We start from the raw sequence: 21215 nt of genomic DNA on the forward strand, positions 1-21215 counted from the left end.
CTCCAGCTACGCCAGGCAATGCAGCGCAATGCAAACCAGCTTCCACGAATAGACCACGGGCACAGAAGATGTTGATCGTAGTCTGTAGAATCAGAAGCCTTCAACCATCCAAAAAAAAGGAGAAGGAAAAAGAACAAAATATGATGGAAGAAAAACGCCCCTCCCCCCAGACCTTCCAATCTATGGTTTTCCCGGGTATGAGGTTGTCCGTCTTTTGACCACCCCTCGAGCCGGCCCCAAAAAAATAATAACTGAACGCCTTCTCCGTCTGTTGAAATTCGTTTGCCGACCCAAAAAATCTCCCTATCGGCCCGCTTTCTAGTGGTGTATGTTGCCCGTTCTCTTCGAGAAGCCCTCGAGTCTAACGCACTGGGTATCAGATGCTAAGACGCGCTGGACAGCCGAGATGGCTTCCTCAGAGAAAGGCTAGAAAGAACCAAGGTAAAATAAAATTAAGAAGTGAAAAAAAAAAAAAAAAGTGAGGTTGAGAGATTCGCCTGAACGTGGAAAATAAAGATATGTTGTTGAGATGGGGGGGGGGGGTTGGTGTAGTGGCGGGTAGTGACGTTGAACCCGGCCATTTCCCCGACGCCTTTCCTTTGATTTCATTCCGTGGAATGTATTTCCCGATGCGGTCCTCCGAAGCTCAAGACGCGCTCCATGAGGCCACGCCCCAAGCCGGACGAGCGGCGGACGTCGCACGGCCCGACTGTGTACCCTTGCTGCAACGTCCGCTCGAACTCGGCGTTCCAGCCGTACATGTCCCCTCCATCGGGGACGCAGGCGTCGCCGTAGTCCTCGGACCCGAAGACTGTCAGCGGATCAAAGACGGACCGTCGGTCTGCATGATCATCGGCCGCGCCGGTGAAGTTGGAGAAGTCGGTGAAGGAGAGCGAGGGCACCGGCGACAGCGCCGCCTTGTCACGTTCCACCATCACCAAATCCTCCGTGCTCATCCTCATCGTCGTCGCATCGCTGCCGGCCTCGCTGCCCCAGCCGCCGCCGAGCGCCGCCGACCTCTCAAAGCCGAGGGGCGTCAGGACGAGTGTCTCGCCCAGCGTGAGCATCGGCGAGTTCGGGAGCGGGGCGCTCCTGATCTTCGGCTCTTCCTGGACACGTGTCGGGATCTCCAATGGCTTCACGACCACGGACCTGACCCGGTGACGGGAGCGGCGCCGGACCACCGACGGCTTCCCCCTTGCGTATGGGCCATACCCTTTTGCGGCCATGCCACCCCTGATGCCTCCTCCGCTGTGGTTCCCTCCCGCGACATAGCCGTCCATACGGATCGGCACGCCCGGGTGAGGTTCCTCCCACGTGCTTACTACTGTTCGTGATGGCTGTGCCCCTGTCTCGTGGGCGCCATCATCTGTCGGTCCGGTAGTCGTGGACTCATTTGCGGTGGGGGCTTCAGGTGGTGACATGACCTGCAACCCTCATGAAGGGGGTACGCCACTGCCGCCGCCGCCGCCACTGCTGCTGGTGCCGCTGCGGCCGACGTCGGGGTCTGGGACGCCGGATGTGACGCTGGTGCTTTGTCGCTTGCCACGAGACTTTCGGTTGATGCCAAGCTTCTGGCCGACCTTCTTCCAGCCACTATTGTGAGCGCTGATCGCCCGTTGGAGAGGCCCAGCGGCGTTCCAATCCGGGGTCGGCGGAGTTGTGGGCGGTGTCACAGGCTCGTTATGGGGTGATCCTACGCTTCCGCAGTCGTCGGACAGCCCTAATTCTGCTGCATCAGTCGACGGACTTGATTGGCTTCCCGGCTCGTTGCTGCGGCTGAGGCCAAAGAGGGGTAGGAAATGGGCCTTTGGTGACCTGCTCGAATCGTCACTGGAGGACGTCGAGTCCTTTGGACCACGCAAAATCGAGCGCCTTTGTCTTGAGTCGTGTGCTTCCTTCTCATCGTGGCCTTGGTGCTCGTTGTGCGGCGCTACCGCCTGAAGGAAGGGCACCAATACCGAATCGTTCATCAACTCGTAGACAATCCGGACCGCGTCGTCCAGTTCCGAGGGATCTGGCGGCGTCGACGTGGCAGGAAGCCCTAACAACCGATCTCGCACCGGCGAGGGGATATTCAGCTCTCGGGGTCCGCAGGGTAATATGTACGCGTTCATCAGCTTCTGCCACAGTGTGCAGACGTGGTCGTTCCCATCTCGCATCTTGGCAGGATCCCCGGTCAGAATCTCGCTGTGAGCGGCCCTATAGCGTTCTGCGTCCATGGTAAATTCCAGCGTCTCCAGGCAGTGGTTCTGGGACAGGAAGGCCATGAAGGCGGCGAGCGACCACGGCGGCGGCGCCGTGTTGGAGAGGATATCCTGCAATGAGGGGGGTGAAATGTATGTTGAGGATGATATTTGATACAAGGCCAGGCTCGCTGGCCTAGAGGATGTCATGGTTGGAGCTTCTCGCCCTCTTTTTGAGATTGGCGCTTGGGAGGGTTGGTTCTTTTGGGCGACGAGTTTGGTTTCAGTGAAGTCTTTGTATCTTCGATCCTGGCATCATGCCCCCAAGGCTCTAAATCGATTCTGGGGAGCAATTGAGAAGCAGGATCCAGGAATGTCGACGACCGGGGGTTTCAGCGGTCGTCTCTTTTTGCTCCATGCACCCTCCGCGATAGGAGTTGTTTCCACCGGATTTGACCGTTTTCAAAAGCGTCGGTTCCCGGTCGTCCTGCAAGGCGGGCAGCTGCTGTGCCTAGCTCCGCTTAAGTAGTGATGTCGACCGACCAGTTATCAGGGCCGTTTTCGCTGTTTCAAGGCGGCAATGTGCAGAACTAGGGGTTAGGCAGCACTTTGCCTGGACTCAAGTCGCCAGGCTGTCGGGAAGTGTGTGTCAGAGTGGAAGAGAGCCACCCAGGAATATGTGAGAAGCCGGGCAATGGGGCGCGTCGCTATGAACCCTAGAGGGGTGTCGGGATCTCTCTCTGTCGTCGTACGGGACTGCGGTGAGTAAACAGCCAGCCGGCCCCCGGGAGTGATGGCGGGTGGTTTCGGCGGTAGGAATGTTTCGGATTTTCCAGAGTCGTCGTGTCTCTGCTGGAAAGACTAAGACGGCGCACGATGGCTCTCCCTTTGGTTTTCAAAAAGCCAACGGCCCAGGCTACTCAAACAATGTAGCACGGCGTCGTGGCGTTCGTTGAGCAGAGGCCAGGGGCCACCGGGTTTTCGCAGGAATCTCCAAAGAAGGCCGCTGGGACAGAAGATAAACGTGCGGCGGGGACTGGGAAGGGCCAGGAATTGGGGCCAGCCGAAATGAGGCCAGTCGTGGAATGCGGGTTGTGTGTGTATGTATCGTGGACAAACGAGTCTCCCGGATGGGCGGGAAGCGGAACGAGAGGAAGTCGAATCGGCAATTAATATCTATTGTGTACGGCGCCGACAACGACGAGGGTGTCGAATTGAAGCAAGCTGCTTGCAGGTAGGTGTTGGCCGTTCAGGTTATTTAATGGGTCACGGGGAAAACCACCGCAGCGCCAGAGTGAGGAGGGAAAAGGGTTAAGGCAGGTTGCTGGAATGCAATGGGAATGAATGGGGATCGTTGATGGCATTGGGCGCGGTGGGGAATTGCTGGGATGGTCAGGTATCTGTAAGTCCCTGCTCCACCATCGGCTGCTTCAAATTTGGTGGGAATTCCTTGGATCCTCCAGCGAGGCGAGGGGGCGGGTGACTGAGAGTAACATTGATACCGTGCCTGATAACCAGCAAGGGATCTGGCGTTGAGCTATGCTCAAATGGGGTGAAAAGGAAGAAAGGCAAGGGGAAGGCGGGTGGAGATGGAGTGGCGCTAAGTTACTCTAGAAGCACGCTAGAAGCCTTCAAAGGGCCGGGAGGTAGCAGCGAGCCAATCAGGGCCTGAGGGCGTTATCATACCGGAGCAGGAGGGACCCGTTTACAGTCTAGCACGGACCTGCTTATCCTTCCATCAAGTTTCGATGAGTAACCTGCGGCGCCAAAATGGAACCTTTGCAAGGCCTGGAGCTGGGGTGGCATCCAATCAGACTCATCCCACGGCAATAAGAAAGGATGGAAAAAACCCCGAGACTGGCGAAGGGCGAGGCTATACAGACCTGACGTGACTGAAGAGGAACTAAAAATCTGATAACGCGATAATGGAACGCGGTCATGAGATCCATTCCATCGCAGTGGGCGACTGAGTTGTTTCTTCCGAAAATTACCGAATCTGCAAATCCCGACTCTTTTTGGCCTTTGGTGTAATTGCAATCCAATCCTAGTTGCGGTTGGCTAGGTCTTGCCACCTGATACTTTAAGCTCTCCTTATGCCCTTGACTTCACCCAGCCTTCCAGCCTTCGTCAAAAGATTTGCTCAAGCCTTCTTTCTCTCGCCAGCTTTTGTTCTAGCGCTGGCAGAGTCGTGTTAGCGAGACCGTATCCTTGGCATTATCCACTTGTGACCGCATCTGGCCGCCAAGAGTCGGCTGAGGGTGGGAAGAGCCTCTTTTTGCGACTCAGGCTGGTGGCCCGAAGCGGTGGTGTCGATATTTTCCCAATGTGCTTTCGGTCCTCGGCAGATCCACAACTAAGCACCGGATCCCCAACCCGGCCCTACCTGGGAGGATTCTCTCCATGGTAAGGCCGTCGGGTGGTAAGGGTCTGCTGTGGCGTTAAGATGACTTGATCTGAAAGCTAATTGATATTGGGATACGCGCGACGATCCAACCCTCTTGTCCCAACGATGGCCAGTACACTAGTTGCAGATAAAGAACCTTACTATGTGCGGGCGCAAAAAAACCGAGCTTGGCGATATGGGTGCTCAAAGCGGACTGTTGCTTGGCTAGATGGCTGATGCGAATAGCAGCATCAGCTGCAAACTTGCTCAAATCCCAGGATGATCGGCCGGCCTGCCACGTGTATCATGCATAGGAGGGTCATTGGGCGGCCAAACGGCGCTTTGAGAGAATCGATGAGTTCGTCATGGCGAAACGCACCCGTCAACACTTTGTTTCTCATCGTTGGCAACACACACACATCGCCAGTGGTTTCGCAGGTCGGACCCATCTCCAGCCAATCGCAGGGTACTTTCGGTTGCCAAGCGCCTGAGGACTAGCAATTTTGGTAGGTTGCTAAATAGTGTGCAATGTGTACGCATGATAATAAAAGGCTGTACTATGCAGTAGATCCAGCCAGTCGATGTTCGTGGTTCGTGATGTTTACGCCGTCGTCGTCACCACTCACAACCCGGACTCCACTACATGCCCAGTTCAGAAATGTTCTAGAAAGCCGAAAGCTGCGTTTGTCTCTTTTCTACCGCCTTGCCTGATCTGGCTGGTGGCACGAACAGGGGACGGAGGCAGGGGGCCCCAAGTGCCAAACTTGGTTGTGTCACCTCTCGCTTTCGAAGCTGCCTTCTTTTGCTTCTTGTCACATTCTTGTTGGGGGCTTTCCGCGGCCTGGCCGGACGGCGCATCGCAGCCTTGAGTTTGACATGTGCATTCTAACCCATGGAATGGTGCAGGGGCTCTCTGATGATGATCATGGTCTGTTAGTAACTCCGAAAGTTGTACTATGTAGTAGAGTCCGCCAAGGTTCTTATCGTGTACGTAAGCTCGTCCCGGCCAACGGCTTCGGGCGGCGGGCTGGCCGAGAGCGAGAGGCGACGGGAGGAGCGTGCAAGGATCATGGAAAGAGTCTGGAATAATTCCTCTTCAGATTACAGATTACCGTGCACTACCCTTCAGCCTGTTGGTTGCCACCCAGCACCCAATTTGTTTGTACTGTACGATAGTGGGACCGGGTGGCTCCATCTACACTATACATCATTTCCTCTGTCATAGCGTCAGAGATTCTGCGGGAATACGCCAAAGTTACTGTGGTAGAGTGGCGATCCCACCTGCAACAAGCCATTTTCATCCATCCCCGTGGAAATTACCTTCAGGAGCCCGACTCCGGTCTGCCCAAAAAGTTGGTCCACGCTGTGGATAAGTACCCGCTTTGTTCTGGAAGGAGAGCATTGATCTTCTGTGTGGGCACAACCATCCGACCATGGCAGCATCCAGCCATCAACCATCAAACGGTCGTGAATTTTTTCTTCTTTCCTTCACGAGCGCGTGTCTTCTAGATATTGGCCCTCTAGAACACCATCAAGTCCAACAGAGAGTAGGCCTAGAGGTAGCTTCGTAGCCAATGGCTCGCCGCCAGTGGTGGGTTCTAAGAGTGGTTCTACGGCCGCCACCCCTGACCTCGCCAGCTGCCTGAATACCTATCTATGTACGGCCGTACACACAGGGAACGCTGCGAGGTGCTTATGCAGCCCGGGCTTTTGAGAAGCCCCCGTGGTAATTCCGCCCTTGGAAGAAACTAGCCGGTCTCGGGCCCCGGCGAGCCTCTCTTTTCCCCCGTTCCTTTTTTTATTTTGCCTTTTTACACATCGGCACATAATACCGGGACCCTAATGCTTGGCTAAGGGACACGTGGTTGTGGTTGTTACTTGCCTGCTTGCGAGTTCATCAACTCCCTGCTACGGAGACGTGGGGGGGAGTACGGCATCCCCAACCCCTCGGGGCTCAAGCGGTAGTGTTCCATGGCTCATCTACCGTGGTGTACGAGGGAAGCGGGTGTGCTTTTAGGCGAACCCCAGAACCAACCTTTGGAGCCACCTGCTGCCAATAGTATGCAAGAGAATCCCCATAAGGCGTTATACATATTCGTACACACAGGAGAGTTGAAAGGATGAGCAGGAAGCTAGCTGTTCTTGCTGCCCAAATGCTCCCCCCTCTCGATGCTCCTCATGCCTGTTGGTCCTAGAGCTTCTCCTCGTGACTACCAAGCTGCAGCACAAGCGAAATCCCTGCGTTCCATCTAGTTATTGGCCCTTGGGGAGCTTGGGAATGGCACAAGTTGTTATTGTTTGGAACCCATGCGGTCCTCAGTGCCGGCCGCCGTGTATTGTCTCCCTCCCCTCCGTTTGTCGAAATGGCCTTCCATTGGTTTGACATCCATAGCCTGCCTGTTGGGCTCTGGATGCGGAGCACGACAAACAGAGGCCCTCGCCTGACCAGTAGCCCAACTTCGAGAGCGTAGATATCGTGGGCCTCTCAGAGTGTGGAGCTCTGTATCGACGCTCAAACGATCCACATATGGCGGATGGCAGATTAGCGAATCCTTCCTACTCAACGCTCTTACAATGCTATTCCCCGCCATGTGGGAGACTGGCTACCCAGGCTCCAGCCCGTAGCCATGTGCTCGGTCTCCGAACCTATTCCGGAGGATCCTGGTGCCGAGGCGAAAACCGTGGACCGTCGCCAGCTTCGAATCAACTTGGGATTCGACAAATCTCTCAATTTGACGCCGAGGTTATCCATTCCATGGTAAGATAGCAGGTATCACTCTCCTGGACTTATACCTTATGGGGTATCCATCCCTTAACAGGCTTCTCCCATCTCTAGATAAACATGATACATCCAACTCACCCAGCGGTGCCGTAGCTAGGTACATACCTGAGCCCCGAACTGCAAGCCAAAACGCATACCTGGCTGGACACAACCACAACAACTACAGAGCCTCAACTCAGGTTATATCCTATACAAGGCAGCCGGCTGGACTTACTCCCAGAACCGCAATGCTCTCAAGCCGACCGCCGCCCAAGCGCACGCCGTTCCCGGCATCGTCAGGCGACCCCCGATATCCGAATCATAACCACCGCCGTCCCGAGATACGGGCAGCCCCTGATTCTTCCTCGCCTCTCGACGAACCACATCCGTCCCTCCCTCACATAGTCGCCGAGACAAGTCCGGGCAGGTCCCTTCCAGGATCGTTCCCGATAGTATGGTTGATTACAAGCAGGCCGCGTGTTGTATTGTACATGCGGGCGGGTTGAAGCCTGCCTCGTCACGCTCGACCATCATCCCCACCGCCATCTGGACCATAACCTGCTGAGCCTCCTCGGCCTAAGCGCGAATCCGGCCCTTCCCGCGGGAGATTCTTCGTTTTGGCTGCTGCAAATGTTGCGGATAAAGCCGGGTGCCTGGGCTCCGAAGTATGCAAACCACTCATGACTGACCCCCCAGACAGAAGCTTGCCTGGCGCTGCTGGGTAGTCTTTTACTTTGCCAGAGTCTGTACGCCACAAGGACGGGATGGGAAGTGATTTCCAAATACGCCGAAATGCACCTCGCCTTGCCTTTACAAACCAGACCCTGCGGAATACACCAGCGAAAGGGTATCGCCCGTCACGAACCACTGGCTCAACCTCACCACCCTCTGCAAGTCGACTGTCGATGCCGTCTTGGTGAAGGAATACGATGACGGCGAGAAAAGAAGAGCTGATGGCGATTGTGTTCCTTCACGACAAGGCCATGTACTCGAAACGCTCCCTAAGAACCCCAAGCCACGGAGCCGAGGCCGGCCTGATCGACAGCCCTGTCCCAGCTCCGACGGTACGAATTCACCGCCAGATACGGAGACTACATGAGCGCTGTGTGCAACAGGCTCAAGACGAAGTCGCGGGTCGAGAATACCCAGTGTTTCGAGCAACTACCTGGGGGTGGAATCGGTTCTGGACCGATATCAGCGCGGATATCAACAAGGAATGTGCGACCTGGGAGCATGTAACAGGCGCTCGGGGACCCTGGATGGCTTGCTAGTCGTTGCCGCCTGGTTGAGCACTGTCGGGGTAAGTTGACCTGTCCTCTCCGCCAAGCCTTCCACGCGGTTGAGGGTGAAGCCTGGGATGGCTGGCTGGACGACGTGGTAGTTGGTTAGGACCGGCTTTTTCTAGCCTGTCTTGCATCTGCGTCCGGATCTCCCAGGTACAGCCGTGGGTGACCCCGTCAAGGACTCTGAGCTGGGGATTTCAGACTTGCTAGGGTTTCCCCCCGACCACCTTCGGTCCATGGCTTCTTACCTTTCTGCATGAAGATAGAGCATGTTGCTCATATACATATATATATACGCAATGTCGTCCCTTGCCATGATTGTCACAAGTTATACCGGCGATCCGGCAGTCTGATCAGCGGCACGAAAGTCACGAGGCCCTTCTTCGAGTGCATTTCGATTCCCAGCTTCAAGGATGGCGAGTGCGGGAACTGTCTTTTTCCTGGTGCCAGATGGGGAATCCAGAATAAGTCAGCTTGGACAGGTTCTCAACACCGCAATGTCAAAACCACGGTAGTTAGATGCGAGGGGATGGGGGCAGCGACAAGATCAGAACGGAGACGCGACCCAGCGAGTCCTGTTGTAGTGTTGCTCCCAGTGCTTTGAAATATATTCCGACAGGGTATCATGACAAGATGCTTATCGACGTCCCAGAGCAAGACCGAACCGTTCGGTCATTGGACGTGATCCATCCAAATTGGATCATCGACAGTACTCCAACACTCCTCTTTCCAGCCAGAGGGGCCAGCTCCAAATGCTGGGACCAAAAAAAATGAAGTCGAAACCAGCCAAGACAAAAACAACAAACAAGCCCAACGCCGGGTATCCATCCCGCCTGTTCTGCAGAACTAGGCCCCTTCTTTTTGATAAACTCCAACAGGTGCAACGCGCTCTATGCATATGCCCAAACTCCCCGTATCGTACAATAATACTCTCACACCATTATTCGCGCGAGAATGGGTGCGCTCGCTCATTCTCGGATTACGCCCAACCTGGGCACCAACTCTGACACGTCCCAAGAAACCAAAACCAAAACCAACACAACCACCGCTCGCGCGGCCTCCCCCAACGAGTCCCACTGTTGAATGGGGTAGGGAGAACTGAAGGTGTGCGGGCACCCTCAGATCCCCTCAAGGTCGAAATCGCCCTTGAACCCGCCATTCAACAGCACAGCGGCCAGACGATGCCTCTGCAACGTCAGCTGCTGTGCCGTGTAGGACTCGTTGGGGTCGAGCCCCAGCGCCAGGCACAGGCCGTTCGTGATGGTGAAGACCCCGCAGTCCCAACCATTCCTCTGCAACGGCCCGTCGAGGTCCACCACCTCCCACTCCCCCTCGACGAACTGGTCGTCGAGGGTCACCTTGACCCACTCGAGAATCCTCCGGGTCACATCAGGATTGCCGTGGCCCCCGCGCAGCGAATCCATATGCAACACCCTCCGTCTGCTCGGGAGGACGACCGCCAGCGTCCAGTGGTTGCCCGAGCAGATCGGAATGAGGATCGAGTCGATGTTGAGGAAGTTATCCTTCCTCACACCAGCTCGGCGCATGAGCCGGCCACACTGTGCCGGCCCTGCGCTCTCGAGACGAGGCCAAAAGTAGGAGGTGAAGGTGGCGCACCTCGGGTCCTGCGCAGTCGCGCCGGCCTTGCCATTGACGTATTCTCCGACGTAGAGAATCGACCCGGTGATGACATTGTCATTCAGCCAGGCTGTCGCTGGCAGGAGCTTCTCCTCAAAGTCCCGCCTTGTGAGGATCTGCCCCTCCAATGTCTTGGCTAGCTCGACATTGGGGCCGGCCGACGCGATCCCCATCACCTTGGTCTGCCACTCCTCGGTGATGGGTCCGATCATTGGTCGTGAGGGAGCGCGCAGTCTCATGCGTGTGGCACGCTCCTCAGCCTCCCGGATACGCTGGGCCTCCTGCTCTGCGCGGAGCTCTTCCTCCCGCTGCCGCCGCTCCTCCTCTTCGCGCCGGAGTCTCTCCTCCTCCTCCTTGCGCTTCTCCTCTTCGAGGCGGAGCCTTTTCTCCTCCGCGAGGAGCTCCACCATCTTCTGACGCTCCCTCTCGGCCGCCGCTTCCACTTCTTGCCGGACTTGACGGGACAGCTCCAGATCCTCCAGCCGCCTGGTCGCGATTATGAGCTCTGCCTCCGGGACGAGGAGCTCGCGCCGCACAACCTCCCCGTCGGGATTGAGCTCCAGGTCGCGGACCAAGAGATCCATCTGGCGCCGTCTCTCCTCGGGCGTCATGGCCTCGCGAGCTTTGCGCCTCGCCTCTTCGTCCTTCTTGTAAACATCCCACGGTTTCGGTGGTGGGGGGGGAGCTTTGAAGCCCGGCTGGCTGTACAGCTCGCGTCGAGCCTCTTGTAGGAATTCGCCATATTTTGTCCCATGGTAGGCGCCTTCGAGCATTGACGGGTACAATGACATCAAGTACTCCCTACCCAGGTCCGTCGTCTTGTAGGGTAGCCTGAAGCGGGCTTTCCCAATCGCTCTTTGCTTGGGCGAATTTCTGGGAGGCGTGAAGAATGCCTCGGGGTTCTTGAACTGAAGCCTTCTGGCTCTTGAACTTGGTGACCCGTCACCAGGTCCTGGCGAAACGGGGTTTTCTGGCCACTTCTTCGGTTCCTTCTTCAGAATGCCCTTTGGTTGCGAAGGCGTCTTCGGTTCTTCGGGTTTGGCCGAAGACGACGAGGAGGAGGTAGGGGGCCGAGAATCGGGGTGCTTGCATTCATAGACGGGTTCTATGATGAAGTCCTCTGTTGGGATCACTTCGAGGATGCTGTCCTCCAGCGGAAAGCTCCCGGGCATGAGGTCCGCGTTATATCCTGGAAACTGGACCAGGCTAGGCGGGACCTCCTGCTTGTGGACGGCATCCATGTCGACAATTATCTTGGCGATTGCTACTTGATGGTCACCGCTGATGTTGAACAAGGCTTTCTGGGTGAGAAGCCAGGTCAAGAAGTCTCCGGCCTGACGCGTCTGCATCTTGAACTCGAAGTTGCCAAAATAATCCAGCCGCTTTGGCGGCTTGGCGAAGTCGTTCTTCAGGATGGGAAGGACCTCGGGGCGGAGGTACACCGTGTTGATGAATTCCACGGCAAGTCCAGCCCCTTGTCTGTGCATCGATGCGGCTTCCTTGAAGTTTTCCTTGGTAACCTCGTCGAAATGCTTGGTCATGAGGTTAAAAATGCCAATGCTGAGGTCGACGTCGATTCCATCCTCGTCATTCTTGTGCCGGGCTCTGAGGGCGTCGACCGATGTGTCAAATGCGATGGCTCTGGCCGAAATCGTGACGACGTGACGCCACAGTGCATCCTTAATGCTCCTGATGGCGGTCTCTCCGATGTTCGCGGTAGCATCACTTGCCCACTCAAAGTATGGAAGCTGCTCAAACTGTGCTTCTTCTTTGGGGGCCGAGTCCGGGCCCAGAGGGAGACAGTACTGGCGCTTGAACCGCTTGACGACGAGGTTGCGGCCGGCTTCATCGTATTTGCGGGTCTCGATAGCCTCTGAGGGCACTGCCGTGACTAAGGATTGGTCAGGTAAGATGGCACTCTCTCTTGCAGGGCAAGTACTTACGACGAGCATGGAGTTGGCTGAGCCAACCCTTCACCGAAGCACTCATATTCTTGATGCCCCCAGTAATGGAGCCCCACATTGATCGAATAGACTAGAGTGACACAGCAATTAGAGACATGGATGCTTCAAGGGTGTGCAGGCCGAGAGACATACCTCCTGGCGTTTCGACCCTGGGCCGTTTTGTTCGTCGATAGCTCGCACAGTAGTAATACCGGCCTGGGTATCCTTCCCGCTGTTCTGGGCCTCGAGGTCAAGCTCTGTGTCCTCGGCCTTGCGCTTTCGAAGGAGGGGGCGGTCCGTGTAGCTAAGGTACTGGCTCTGGCATTGGCAGTGCCAGAGGTTGTCGTCCTTTCGCATGAAGACCCGAATGTTGTCGTGATGGGTACCAACTCGGTAGAAACGGAACACACCGGTTCCAGCTTCGGCTTCTTCCTTTGTACTGTGAATGGTAGGAAGGGGGCAGACACAACTTCTGGTGAACAGTTCGGCTTTGATGGCGGTGTAAAGTTCGTAGCCAAACTTGTGTCCTTCTTCCCGGCGGCGTCCAGCAAAGAGAGAAGTCTCATGCACCGACGAGTCTTCCTCGTCGGCCTCCTCAAGGGCCTGTGTAGAGGGTGCCTCCTCGGGATCCTGTGCTGTTGGCTCCTCTGCAGTGTTGGCGAACTCGGTCTCGCCGTTGGTCTCCTCGTGACCCTGTGCCGATGGCTCCTCTGTAGTGTTGGCTACTTCGGTATGTTGGTCGGCTTCCTCAGGGCCCTGTGTCGATGGTGCCTCTAGAGGGCTGGCTAGTTCGGTAGGGGCGTCGGCTACCGGGGCGACAGAAGGCAAAGCCCGGGGGCTGGCTGCCTGAGGCTCCTCTTCGCTGATAGGGGCAAGGGTGGGGAGAGCTGTGGCTCGAGAGGTAAAGGGAGGGTTGGTCGTAGTTGGCTCGGATGCCGAGGTGTCGAGGTTAGAGGTAGAAGAGGTACTGCCGGTGTCGATATTAGCGGCATTGGGGGTGGTGGAGCTGGCTCGTCGAGATCGAAGCTTTCGAGTCCTTCTCGAAGGGGCGGAGGAATCGACCGAGGTGGCGGGTGTGACAGATTCGACGGAGGATTCGCGGTCAGTGTTGCTGTGGCGTAAGCCGCGGCTGTTACGCGTCGTACGGGGGCGGGAGGTAGATCGTGAGGGGACTTGATCCGGCATGATGGTCAGTGTCGGCTGTGACAATTATTTCCTGAATGATAATGACTTCCTTCTCCAAAGGAAATGGTGACAGGTGAATTGAAAACAAGCCAAAAATGACGGAGCGTCAGACGAAGCAGGTGTTAAGTTAGGTAAGGAAGGAGGATGGTGAGAGTGGGGTGACGATGTGAAGGTAAGGTAAGGTAAGTTCTATCGCAGTGCGATTGATCGCGCTTGGCAGCTGTTGCTGGCAATTGAGCCTTGTGTAGACGAAGCAATATGGTGCTTTCCACAGCAAGGTACTCGATGGGTGCGATATACGCTACTCCAGGCCAACAGTGTGTCAATGGCGCGCACTGAATGGAACGCGAGAGACGGATACAGGTCTGCTCTCGACGCGTGACTCGGAGCGAGGAGATGGATATTTGAGAAGGGAAGAAAAGGTGCGAGCTTGAAGGTGCTTTACTTGATGATGATAAAATCGAGGATGCGGATGAATATCGAAGGATAGTGTATCACGAATATCAAATCTGTTGATGGATTGCGAGAAACCGAAGATGCGATCGATCGTGATTGTGGTGTTTTGGGAAGGGAAATCGGAGGTTGCTTCTTCGTCGCGCTATAGGGTTAAAAAGTTTTGAACAGGTCCGGTTGTCGAGGGCAACGGAAAGTACCAAAGTACTTTCTTCAAGTGAATGCGTGCCTTGAGGTACCCCACTAACCTGGCAAGTTGCCAGCACCTTGAGGCTCTTCAAGATACCCGTTATTGCAGGCACGAGGTTGCGAGAGCTTAAAAGCTAGGATGAAGCTCAGACCAGGTCAGATCGATCGGCGCGGGAACTTTGCGCCGCTTAAATGATTGTCCGATCATCCAAGCAGGGATCCCCGCCATTGATCCCAGTACAGTACGATATTGGATGCAAATCCATTCTCTGTTCTGGCCCATAACATTACAAAACTCCCGACGTCATTCTGCCCACGGGAAGCTTGTGGAAGCAGACTTGCGACAATCTATTCGCTATTCGCCCGTATTTTGGAATGTGTTGTTGGTATATACTACGCAGTTGGTAAGGTGGGAATGCTCGGAGACGATTGCAGCTCTGACCGAGAATCCTTTGTCCCTTTTTGTTCCCTAATATGGAATGATTGCTTTCGTCCTACTGCTGCTCTCTCTTACGAAGCAAACGCCACCGCAATACCAATCAAGGCCCATAAGCCCAGGTCTGGGGAGAAATAATCGAGTTTCCCAACAATGGTGTTACAAAGAGACTAGCCTGCAGCTCGCAACCTATCAGGCATGTCTTTAAGTTAGGTATGTCATGCATGGGGGGGCTCCTTATGCCGCCAATAGGATTCGACTACACCTGCTCTACGTTGTTCCTATATACGCAGTAACCTGGCTGCGTCCGCGAAACATGGGATTTGCAATGGAGTGGGCAAGTGGGCACAGGCTATACTAACGAGCATTTCTGCTGGATGATGCGGGTATATTGACTATGAAATATGGATACACGCAAAGCTTCGCTTGGAAGAACGGCGAGGTTGACCATTGCAGGCCGAGTCGTGCGAAGCAGGTCCGCTACAATTGTGCCATTGTCTCCCCCAGCTTCTTGGTGCAGAATGAGCTGAAATACTGGTTGAGCGCGTCCACGGTGTCACTGCCCTCCACCAGGCTGGCCACCATGCCGACATAGCCATCGGGGCGGACTACTACCACACCGCCCTTCTCCTGGTCGAGCCCCATCTTCGCGTGAGCGGCCGCTGCGGCATCGGGTACTCGGCGATCCCACCGGTCGTCGGCGTAGACGTGTTCCCGATACCGTGCCAACAGGTCAGGCACGTCCCTGCTGATCTCGATGCTGGTGCGAGGGGCCGCAAAGACGGTGCAGAAGGTGTACAACCAGCTGTGGGGGTTGTGTCTCTCGTGGTACGATACCTGGTCGATGTCCGGCCGGAGGTAGGTGGAGAAGAACGAACCCTTCCTGTTCATGTAGGTTGTGAGATCCTTGAGTGCCTGGCGCGTCACAGAAGGTTTTCCGGCGAAGACGAAGATACGGAAGGAGCCGTTCAGAGGCACCTCTTGCTCAAGGTGGACCACGTTTGCGTCGGCGACGCGGGTCACGTCGGAATTGATGAACAGCCGACCCGTCCGTAATTTCGTTCCCTTCGGGTGGAGGACATGCGACTGCGCGGGATGATCCTCAGACCAGTTGAAAGAGTTCGGGCCGTAGGCCACGCCGTACCCGCTGGTGAATTCACATGAGGCCTTGAACGTCTTGATGAATTCGTTATCCTCCGCCTCCTCGGAAACGTTTTCCGATGCAGCTTGGACTTCAGTTGCTGCTGGCGGCCGTTGAGAGAATAGTTTGGCATATTTGTTGTCGAACGCGAGTAGCGACTCTGCAACCTCCTTTCGCTCCGGCTCATATGTTTTTAGTACGCTCCGGTCAGCAAAGCCACGCTCGACAAGGTGGATCTTCCATGCCAGGTTCTGAGCATCCAGGAAGGCAGTGTTCATGCCCTGTCCGGCTTTCGGCTTCGGAAAATGTTAGCAGGGAAGGAGGCTTGTTCCGAGATGGAAGCAACATACACTGTGGGTGTGGCACGCGTCACCTCCGAGGAATACTCGATGGTCCAACGTATATCGGTCCGAAATTCCCTGTCCAATGGGATACACCGAGTACCATTCTACTCTGTCCCACTCGATCGAGTAGGGTTGCAGAATCTTCTTGGCAGACGCTTGAACATCCTCCTCGGTGGCTGTCTTCCGGGGGCTCCAGTCCGGGTCTGTTGAAGACGCAATCTGAATGTAGAGTCTGACCATGTTGTTTTCGCGAGGTATCACCATGATGGATCCATGCTCCGAGTGAATTGTACATTTCATCTTAGTTGTGTCAGCCATCAAGTACTGCAGGATGGAGGGATGCCGGGGAAGCGTACCTTGATATCTGGGAAATCGGTCTGGACCACGCCATCCATGACGCCCCAAACAAAGGCAATGGGATCCTTGTGCTTGATTCCAATCTTGAGCTGGTCCCTGATAAATGACCGGGCACCCTCGCCGCCAAAGAGATACTTGGCTCGAACGGTTTCCTTGTTGGTGCCGTCGACATGCTCCAGGTCCACCGTTACTGGATACTCTGGGTTCTCCTTCTCGTCCGAGCTGAACCCGGTAATCGTCCACGGTCGCTGGATCTGGACGCCACTCTTCTCCAAGTCGGCGATGAACACCCTCTCGATCATACCTTGATGCAGGAGAGTGGTGAATGGATATCTTGCGTCGATGAAACTCGGGCAGCTGGCCCAGGTGCCAGTCCTTTCGATACCCTTTCCGCTCTTTGGTGGATCCCAAAACGCAACCTCGTAGACTCGGGCGGGCTTGTTCGCCATGATAGCGGGCTTGAGCCCCATGTTCCGAAGCAAGTCTAGCGAGCGTGGCTGGATACCATCCGCCCGACCCGTCGGGGTCGGCTGAGCGCGGTTGTCGATGTGCTTGATCTTGTAGCCCCATCTTGCGAGGCAAGTGGACAACATGAGGCCGGCTGGCCCGGCACCAACAATCACTATTTCTCGCGTTAGGCAAACACTCTGCGCGTTGGTGTTGAAAGCAGGGATGAAGTTACCAATATCATAGTACTTGGAGCCCGATGTTCGATCAGGTTGGACCTCCATTGTGAAGGTTTATCGTGACTGCTTATTTATAACTGGTACAACACTCGCAGTGAAATACTCAGATGGTAATCGAAGAAGAATAAGACTACTTTAATAGGTCCTCAATATTTTTTGGACGATCTGCAGGCCAACTAGGGGGAGAAATGCTAATAGATGGGATGGGACGGATGACGAGGTTTGGTCTGGAGATATATGGATGTTAAGTACCCAGAGCCTTGGTTCGGAAAACCGAGGGGAAGGGAGAATACAGGGCCAATATCTACTCGAAGGATCCACCGGGATAGGCTACGGGCACGAAAGTCGGGATTGAGACATGAGGGACCACGATGTGGCAAGACCAACCAGGTTGCCGGTGGGATTCCCATGATGCGGAAGGGATGTGGGGACGGGAAGGGATATGGCAACTGTAGCGCAGCTGTTTCCGCAATCCCACTGTCCTCGGCCCCAGGACGCCTTGGAGAGATAGGCCATCCGGCAGCCGGGAGGTCAACGCGGCAAAGAGGGGTGGAACCCTGGCGTCACACCGGCAGCAGTTGTCGGGAATGGGAGAAGGGAATTACCCTTTTACGCACTGAAGTGTGGATTTCTAAGTAACTTTATAGTGGGGCCGGACACACTAACCCCACACTCGGCGCCTGATCACGGGATGGAAGGGAAAATGAGTAAGCATTCTCGGACTCATCTAACCATCCGGACTCCTGGTTGCGCGCGCGACGAGACCCGACATGATGCTCCTGCCCAAGGCTTGCAATCTTGCTCACCTTTTTCAGGTCTTGAAATCCCCCCCAAAAAATCATCTTGCCAAACTGTCATAGGCCCATCCGCCTCTAGCGATTACCGGTTGCCACTTTGACGTTGAGAGGTATCAGCTCTTTGAGACTGTTTCCTTTCCGTTTCCCCTTTTCCTCCTGTCCCCCGTTTCCCGCCAGCATATCGAGCCACTCATCCTTATGCTGTCATACATGACTACGTGATTCTCAGGAACAAGTTGGAGCATTGGTCCCTAGCTTCGTTGGTATTCAAGCAAGGGTCTTGAATGGAAAGAAATCCCTACTTGTCGATTTTGACTGTTTATTGCCTTTCCTGTGAAAGAAGAAGCTTCAAACACAGCAGTTTCCCTCAATCACACAGAGGGGATGGATTATATGGAGGGATACAAGTGAGTGGCCTCGTCCAGGTTCAGATGCGTATAAAGGACACCCAGAGAGCTCGCGAACATAGAACTTTTCAGGGGCCAGGGAATTAGGCCGAGTAAGCGATGACATGATCGGAAAGAGGGCTTCTCCGTGACTAGATACGAAACAACAGGCAAGAGGGACATTGTGTGGCCTGCGCAGTTTGACCTAGCTAGAGCAAGTCACACTCGATCTCTCAACCCCTTTTCAACCGAACTTGAATAAGCCATCATTGCTGAGACGGATTGAACCTTCTCCTCTGTCATCAGTCTGGGCAAGTCCCCCGTGTGTTGGAAGTCGCGGCTTTTATAGCAGCAGGCTGTGATCAGGCCTTGTTTACTTTGGCAACGGGCACCGCTGGATACCAATCCCTTTACCAAAATCCACTCACTTCAAAATCACCTTGCCCCAGAGAGTTTGCTCTAATCCACAGAGCTACCGCCTTTTGTCCGGGAGCCATCTGGTCCTTTGAGGCAAGCAACGTCTTCCACCGAACTAGAGACACGACCAAAAAAAGGAAAAACATCCAAGTGGTTTCGAGTTTCTGGGGCAGCCGGTGCACCTCCTAAATACGCTTCGGGAGACTTGGCCGGCAATATCCTTCGAGGCTTGGTTCGTCCCGGACGCGCTTGGTATACAACACGTAACCCAGCGCGGCAAGGACGCGGCATCTTTACGGATCACCTTGCAGAGATCTCTGCGAACACCCCTCCAGTCACGCCCTGTTCCACTTCTCTTCGAGCAGCTGTTATCTCTGGCACGACGGTTCAAATCTCAAAAAAATTTCATGCTAGAAGCACCAAAAGCCCGCCCGGGCAACGTTTACGGAACGGGACAAGATAGAAGCCCCGAGGCTTTCATTGGCACGCCGAGTCCCATGCGAGGGAACTTCATATCGGTTTCCAGTCCTGCGAGATCTCGGTCCTCTTCACCAAAACGTTGCCAGCAAGAGGAAGACGGTGTTTACATTCATCTGAGTTTGACAGATTCCCAAGTGGACACCCTCGCTACAGCGTCAGTTGACCATATCTTCCTGCATGCGGATGATCCACGTACTGACACCAGACAGGCTCTCTACACAGGTTACCCCTGAGCACAGACAACGAAACGTTCCAGAAGCGATGGACGTCGCCGACTCTATGCAGCGCCATGTCAACGACACCAAGTTCGCTTCAACGTCGCGATCGCGGTCGCGGTCGCCAGTGAAATTCGATGCCTCGTTCCATTCAACCTCCCGGGGTAGATCCAAGTCACGCGCCAAGTACAACGGCCGTGGCAGGGCTCGAAAGTTCGAATTTGAGTCAAGTTTGGCCTCTACGGCCGAATTCAGTTCATTGTCTCCGACCAAGAAAACCGATCGTCAAGCATCGCCTTGCAAGCCCGTCCGGCATAACAGCTCCCCATCACTCGCCGAGCGCAGGAATAGGTCTCGTCCCCCGCCGATAGATACGTGGCTGGCTCAGCGACACGCGAATCCGAAGTCGCACACGAACGGGCATCGCCCAATTATAGTCCAAGTGCCCCCTCGCCCCTCACAACCTGAGCAAGCCCAGCCCAGCACACCTCCAACACGGAGGATTATGGAGGATGATAGCGCTGATTATGAGTCGTCTTCGTTCTATTCGTACGAGGGAGGAAAGGCCTCTTCCCTCCTCTACATCAGCCCACTCCACGTGCGCAAGGCGTTGGAATCGCCACAGCATCCTCACGTCCTACGGGACTACAGCAACTGGAAGAACGCTGCAACCCCTAGAGTCTTGCCAGATGCATCTCCCAATGGGCCCCTGAGTGCTCACCCACCAGAGCAGGCTGATGCGTTGCCGCCACAGATACAACGGGGCTTGATGCACGCCCAACCCACCTACTCGCCCTTGACCCCTTTCTTCTCGACGAAAGACATGCCTGCCTCCAAGACGGCCAAGAAGATCATGATTGGGGATAACGGTTGGCTTGAACGTACGACAACTTCGCCCGAGAAGAAACCTTCGCCAGCCAAGAAAGGTGGATTCCTCGATAATCTGAAGAAGAAGGCCAAAGAAATGGTACGTCTTCCCAAAACCCACAACCCATCCCCCAGGGTTCCATCAGGCGAGACGCTAACTGTCTTTCCAGGTCGACATGGGCGATCTGAAAGCTGCTCGCCGCACTCGAGATTCCGAGAAAGAGCGAGATACTTCGCGAAACCGCCTCGCAGTCTCGGTCGACCCCCGGGAGCAGAGCCTATTGTATTGCGAGCTGGAGTTTGCCTTGACCAACGCCCTCAACAACTACATAACCTGCCAATTCAACGCGGGGCTCCTCGAAGCCGACAAGCTGAAGAAGATTGCAGACGGCTGGCAGCAAAAGGGCCGGCCCAAGGTCGTAGGCTTCCGCTACGACCTCGAGACGCAGCTCGAGCTGGTGCGCCTGCACGCGGCCCAGTTCCGGTTCTACAGCCGCTCCATCACGATCGCGGCGCTGAACGGGAACCTCGAGATGATGAAGGTGAACGCCAGGGCGATCCGGATCCGCACCTTCTGCCAGCCCGACACCGTCATCGCCAAGCAACTCCTCGATGCGCAGGGCCTCTTCAACATCCTAGGGTGCTCGGAGCGGGAGCAGATCCAGCTGGCCGAGATCGTCCAGTTCTTCAAGACCGTGCTGGAGCGGGAGCGCTTCTTCCAGGCGAAGCGCGCGGATCGCGATTCCGCCGTCTCGGGACGCGGCCAGGGTCAGCGGCAGTCTGACCACGACGAACTTTACGGGCAGCAGCGCGAGTCGCATCGTGGAGGCGGACAGCAGGCCTCGTTCGACGATGACCTCGAGGACGAGTAGTTCAACTAACCACAGTCACACCATGCTCACCCCGGTCAGGGTATCATCCCCTGCCGAGTAATAGCATCAGCACGTGTGCTTCTAGGTTGCTGGGCCTGAGGTGTTGGCGCCTTTGAACATTATTTCATGGCGTGGCGGCAACTAATCACAGCTTTAACCTTGAAGGCGCCTTCTAGGCAAGTCAACACAGGAGCTT

General features: G+C 55.5%; 4 protein-coding genes across 4 annotated transcripts; 1 reads left to right on the forward strand and 3 right to left on the reverse strand.

Annotated features, from left to right (window-relative positions):
- Nucleotides 1–605: 605 nt before the first annotated feature.
- On the reverse strand, nt 606–2396 carry QBC33DRAFT_510548 (uncharacterized protein; the record flags this gene model as incomplete). The annotated part of the gene is made up of 2 exons (XM_060425777.1): nt 606–1369; nt 1457–2396. 2 exons carry the CDS (start codon nt 2394–2396, stop codon nt 606–608), a joined length of 1704 nt encoding a protein of 567 aa, XP_060288922.1.
- Nucleotides 2397–9675: 7279 nt separating this feature from the next.
- On the reverse strand, nt 9676–13763 carry QBC33DRAFT_27760 (uncharacterized protein). Its single transcript, XM_060423223.1, has 3 exons — nt 12348–13763; nt 12195–12285; nt 9676–12142 (listed from the first exon to the last, which is right to left on the reverse strand). The coding sequence occupies exons 1-3, from the start codon at nt 13377–13379 to the stop codon at nt 9732–9734; spliced, it is 3534 nt and encodes a 1177-aa protein (XP_060288923.1). The 5' UTR covers nt 13380–13763; the 3' UTR covers nt 9676–9731.
- A 1003-nt stretch (nt 13764–14766) lies between these two features.
- Nucleotides 14767–17126, reverse strand: QBC33DRAFT_27969 (FAD binding domain-containing protein). The gene is made up of 4 exons (XM_060423231.1): nt 16982–17126; nt 16299–16921; nt 15949–16242; nt 14767–15894 (listed from the first exon to the last, which is right to left on the reverse strand). Exons 1-4 carry the CDS (start codon nt 17028–17030, stop codon nt 14938–14940), a joined length of 1923 nt encoding a protein of 640 aa, XP_060288924.1. The 5' UTR covers nt 17031–17126; the 3' UTR covers nt 14767–14937.
- Nucleotides 17127–18634: 1508 nt separating this feature from the next.
- Nucleotides 18635–21150, forward strand: QBC33DRAFT_27988 (uncharacterized protein). The gene is made up of 3 exons (XM_060423234.1): nt 18635–19219; nt 19275–20247; nt 20318–21150. The coding sequence occupies exons 1-3, from the start codon at nt 18993–18995 to the stop codon at nt 21017–21019; spliced, it is 1902 nt and encodes a 633-aa protein (XP_060288925.1). The 5' UTR covers nt 18635–18992; the 3' UTR covers nt 21020–21150.
- The last annotated feature ends 65 nt before the right edge of the window (nt 21151–21215 follow it).

This window comes from Phialemonium atrogriseum (assembly GCF_030411735.1).
Source record: "Phialemonium atrogriseum strain 8032-3 unplaced genomic scaffold QBC33scaffold_1, whole genome shotgun sequence".
NCBI lineage: Eukaryota > Fungi > Ascomycota > Sordariomycetes > Cephalothecales > Cephalothecaceae > Phialemonium > Phialemonium atrogriseum.